This window comes from Nanorana parkeri, unplaced genomic scaffold (assembly GCF_000935625.1).
Source record: "Nanorana parkeri isolate BGI_ZX_2015 unplaced genomic scaffold, ASM93562v1 scaffold125, whole genome shotgun sequence".
Taxonomy (NCBI): Eukaryota; Metazoa; Chordata; class Amphibia; order Anura; family Dicroglossidae; genus Nanorana; species Nanorana parkeri.
Genome location: NW_017306393.1, coordinates 1,412,699 through 1,418,182, shown reverse-complemented (window position 1 = coordinate 1,418,182; position 5,484 = coordinate 1,412,699). Strand labels below are relative to the sequence as shown.

Below are 5,484 nucleotides of genomic sequence, written 5' to 3'. Positions count from 1 at the left end.
AAGAATACTAGTAACAACATATATATTATTTGAATATTGAGACAAGGCTGATTTACTGAAGGATTTGAGAATGTTCACATCATGAAATGTTAGGGATGTACTGATACAGATACTGGTATCGGTATTGGTGCCGATACTTAGTATTTGGGCTAATACTCACCCAAATGCTCTGTCACTTACCCTGATACCAGAATTTCCAGTCAGAGAGAGATTTCCTCTGACCAGCAGTGCCACGAGGGAGTAGGAGCCGTCTTCCCGGCCAATTAGAAAGCCAGGAAGCGGATCAAGTCTTCCTGATAGGAAGCTAGGAAGCTGGCTTGACTTGCCGCTAGGCACCCTCTCTTCCTCACCAATCAGGAAGCCAGGTGGCACATCATGACACACCTCCTGGTTTCCTGATTGGCTAGGAAGCCAGCTTCACTTGTCGCTAGGCATCCTGGCTTCCTGACCAATCAGAATGCTGAGCGGCATCTCATGACCCGCCTCTCGGCTTCCTGATTGGCTATGAAACTGGCTTCACTTGTCACGAGGCAGCCTGGCTTGCAGACCGGTCAGGAAGCCGGGCAACACATCATGACCCGCCTTCCGGCTTCCTGATTGGCTAGGAAGCCGGCTTCATGCCTCAGGAAGCCAAGTTATCGACACTGCGAGGTAACTTGGCTTCCTGACCAATCAGCAAGCCAGGCTGCCTCGCAGTGATGCGATGGAGCGTGAAGTCGGTGCTCTTTCAATAGAGCCCTGGATTCCTAGGTAATCAGGAAGCCCGGCGGCAGGTCATGACCCACCTTCCTGATAAGCTGGGCCTACGGTACCTCAGTATTTAGTATCATGGTGTACCGAAAAAAAACAAATATTGGTACTTGTACTCGATACTGAAAAAACGGTATTGGTGCATCCCTATAAACTGTGCAACAATTCACTTTAAATATCCAACCATATACACAGGGATTTTCTTTGCATGTGTTTGGATACCTGACGTGAATCTTTACATAAATTATTGTGTAAACGTATATATTTTATTTATATAATTTGCTTGTGCTTTCACTTGAACATCCAGAATTGAAATTCACTATTGGGCAAGAAGCCAAATTGCAAATGAAAACCCCCATCCATTGCAAATTTGTATATGCCCAGTAGAATAGAAGCAGAACTGTGCCAGTCATCGATACAAGTAGAAAGCTTAAAGCCAAAGTGATACTCACTATTGGCAAAATTTCAGGATGGATGGGAAAAAAAAAGAATTAAAAAACTTAGTCAACAACAGAAGAAACGAGTCCACGGTGCTCACTGCTCAATCTGAGGTGTATTTTCAAGGAAGGCACTTGACAATACAGCATTAACCACAAAAATGCTTTTTCTGTCAAAGCAAAGCAATTGGACGTGCTGTATTTTTCTTGAAGACCTTTCACTGGTCATCCAACCAGCTTTCTCAATTCAAAATGAATTAAGAAAGCCAGTCAGATGACCACCAAATTGAGAAAGCTAGGTGGATGACCAGCGAAGCGTCCTCAAGAAAAAGTAAAAAGTATATCTATTTTATAATATATTTTATCATATATTATTGGTATTTTATTGGTATTTTCATATTCTCAGTGGGACCAATATTTTTTTTTCCCTGTGATGCAACATTGTTCTCTCTCATACCCTTTCCCCCCGTTTCTTCCCTTGCTGATGTTGTATAAACTTTGACAAAAACAACATAACACTAAAAAAAAGTCAATGCTGGCAAAATGTTTCAACCCACTAAATATAAACTGTTTTGAAATCAAAATAATGGTGTTAAGTTCTTGCAGGATAGGTTTGGACACCCCTGCATGCAAGTTACAATGCCATAAAAATAAAACAAAACTATACATAAAAAAATAATAAAAGTCAAAGCATGCAAAGGACAGAGGCTGCAAGTCTATAACTTGCGTAGAGCTCCAGAAAAGCCCAGATCTGATTACACCGACAGACACTAAAACTATTTTAACCAACATTCCATTTCAGTTTTCACATCCAGTAAATTATAGAAGCAGGCCTGTCTTCCCACATACTGGCCTGTGGACGGAATTATACGTGACCATTATCAGACAGCAGGCGGTAGGTCTGAATGTAAAAGGGGACTCTACTAGGGGTCAGATTGTGCCCCCGCAAACTCCATCTGAGGTGTATCAGCTTAATGGTGCGATAACTGTTAATTAGAGGTCCAGTCTATTCAGAACACTTAAATTATGTTATCTTATAGCCTCTCTGAATCTTTCAGTGATGAGATTTCCTTTGCAGACATTATAAAGCAAAGGGATCTTATTCTAATGTACTGATATGGATAATCCTGCAGAAACAGCGAACGCAGTGTTTATGTTGCCAGAGCCACTGACAGATATATAGATTCAAAAAATACCATAATTCTGGATAGCAGGGGTAGGCAACCTCAGCATTCCAGCTGCGGTGAAAGTGAAAATCCAATTAATGCCTCTGAGAGACATGTCTGTGCCGGTCAGAGTCCTGCAGTGCCGCATGGAACTTGTAGTTCCATAACAGCGGGTGTGCCAATGTTGTCTGCCCCTGCTATATAGTATAATGGTCAATCCCAAAAATATTTAAACTGAAGTACCATCCTTGTGAGCTATGAGCTGGGCTGACTTTAGGGATATAAATGTGAATAGCAGCGAAATCCTTTAATCTGGACATATGCACCCATGTTTTACCTGCAGAGGAACTACAGATCTCAACCAGGCCTTAATAGGACTTGTAGATTATTTTCAGTTGGCACCTCTGCAAACCAATGGCCGCCAATTACATGCTGACCTTAATTTCCGGCACCATATTTTATAAATGACCCTATGTTTTTGGTTGCTATTGGGCAGTAAGGATAGCAATTACTGGAGCAAGATACTGGATTTGGATTCAGCTGCAGCAACAAGGCAATAAAGCAAGTGGAGAGTAACAGTAATCTCTGCCACAGCTTTCTGGAGAGCAAAGTGCTGAAGAGCAATGGTGAAAATTACCCCACAGCAAATTGGTTCGGGTTTATGCATTCGTACGCACGAATACGCTGGTAACAATGTGTAAAACCAAGACACCTATGTGTTAGTCCTTAATCCTGTTAGTCAACCTTTGATCTCAGATAATGGAGGTCATATCAAGTCAGTAGAAGCAAGTAACACACTTGAGCATCACTTGGTATGATTGGGCTGTGTGGGGATTAGCATTAGCCATTTCAAGACTTGGACACCAATGGTCCCCACGCAGAGACTCTCCGACATGGTAGAGCAGTGGTCCCCAACCCCCGGGCCGCGGGACCGGTACCGGTACGTGGATCAAATGGTACCGAGCCGCCCAAGCAACATTAAATTATTTCCATTTTATTTACTGTGGTGTATTTCTCTTGGGTTTGTCCGACTTTCCAGGACAAGAGGTTAACCGGGAGCTGAGAGACGTCACCTAAAGCCGCACCAATACCGCAATGCGCAAAATACCGTGATATCGGGGCGGTTTTAGGAGACGTCTGGAGCTGAGCGGCTGCAAGTGGCAGTGGCGATGTAGCTTTGGTAAAGAGAAGGTGTGTATCGCTCTCCTCTCTGTTCACCGGTACTTTCTCATGTTTAACAGTGCTTGGTGTACGTGTATATTGTGTTTGCTTTAATTTAACCCACAAATTAGCAAAAATTAGTACAAAACAGACGTCGTTAGAAAGTTTCCTTGGGAAAAATAAAAGGCCCAGTGAAGAGACAGAAGAAGGGCCTTCAACATCAAAGAAACATGTAACTTTTAACAGACAATACCATGAGTCCTACTTGAAATATGGATTTATTGGGACAGGTGATTCCCACACACCAAAACTGCTCTGCATAGTTTGCGGCGACCAGCTCTCTAATGAGGCAATGAAACCTTCAAAACTGCTTCGCCACTTGAACGCCAATTTTACCGCGGCCCAACGGGACGCGGTAAAATTATCAAGCGTTGACCGGTCCGCGGCGATAAAAAGGTTGGGGAGCACTGTGGTAGAGGACCTGGTGACTCTTGAAGCCTTTTCTGATGTATAGCCAGCCTACTCATACCAGGCATGGGAAACTGTGTTACTGACACTAAGTCCAGGGTTGGGAATGCTGAGAAATCACTTTGGTCTGTCTTCAGTCTCAATTTGCAAAAGGCAAACAAATTGTTTCAGCAATTTGGGTAAAGCTATTACAATGTTCTTCAGGACATAGAGGAGATGCACTATACAAATTGCTGTCAGGCTAAGATTCACAGCAGTTCCTATTTTATCCAACATTAAATTTGAAGGCCTAGGACTGTGGAAATTTAGTAAAAAAAATAGCATGCACCTGTTTGCTGGACAATAGTAGTTATATGAAGCCTTTCCTTGCAATGACCTTGGAAATAGGCCCATAGAGCATATAAGCATGTAATAACTGCCACATAAGTACATTTATAAATTGCTGTATTCGGTATACTTCATGAACCCATTATACATTGACTGGGCCCCTTTCCACTGATCCCCCAGACCACACCGGACATACAGATCACAGCAAAGCCAGCTTAGACTGACAGCCAGTTTGACTACAGCCCCCTGGGAATGACACATACCTGCCATACCTATGTATGTGCCCAGATCTGCTGACTAAATGGGTATCAAAGTACATTGCTATCACACTATCTGCATCAAACCTGTTACATGAGGTAGCTAGATGAACACTACATGTGTTCACTCCGTGCTATAAATAAAGTTTTATTTGATCGGAATGCAGCATTATTCTCTCAATTACTTCACCATTCTGTAAACATCTCAAGAAGTCGGCAGCCCGCAGGCTATCACAATGGCCTCCAGTCACTTTCTCCACATTCACACATAACATAAGCAGCTGTATGGATGTGCAATGCTTCATATAGCTTACCTCATACTCCTCAGCTTCCTCGTCATCCGCCATTATAACGGGTCCTCCCTGTCACCTACAAACTGAGGACAGAAGAGAGGGTTACATAGAAGTGCCAAGCAGAAGCAGCAAGGACATACAACTGATTGCAAACACTAGATAGATAGATAGATAGATAGATAGATAGATAGATAGATAGATAGATAGATAGATAGATAGATATTGATAGAAAGATCTATAGATCTCCTTCTTTCTATCAATTCAGTTTTATCTATTTATCTATCTATCTATAAATCTCCCTTTTCTATCAATCCAGTTTTATCTATCTATCTATCTATCCATTTATCTATCTATCTATTATCTATCTATCTATTATCTATCTATGAATCTCCCTTTTCTATTAATCAATCTATCTATCTATAGATCTCCTTCTTTCTATCAATCCAATTCTATCTATCTATCTATCTATCTATCTTTCTTTCTTTCTATATTTATCAATCTATCTATCTATAAATCTCCTTTTTCTATCAATCCATCTATCTATCTATAGATCTCCTTCTTTCTATCTGTGTGTCTATCTATCTATCTATCTATGTATCTTTCTTTCTTTCTCTATCAATCCTTT

The 5,484-nt window shown here is 41.5% G+C and overlaps 1 protein-coding gene across 1 annotated transcript in view; it reads right to left on the bottom strand.

Moving 5' to 3' along the window:
* NEB (nebulin) overlaps nucleotides 1-4,944 on the bottom strand; it is a 203,642-nt gene extending 198,698 nt beyond the window's left edge. Inside the window, 1 exon segment of the mRNA XM_018553609.1 lies at nucleotides 4,881-4,944. Coding sequence (XP_018409111.1) covers nucleotides 4,881-4,913 — 33 coding nt within the window. The 5' untranslated portion in view covers nucleotides 4,914-4,944.
* Between the last annotated feature and the right edge of the window lie 540 nt (nucleotides 4,945-5,484).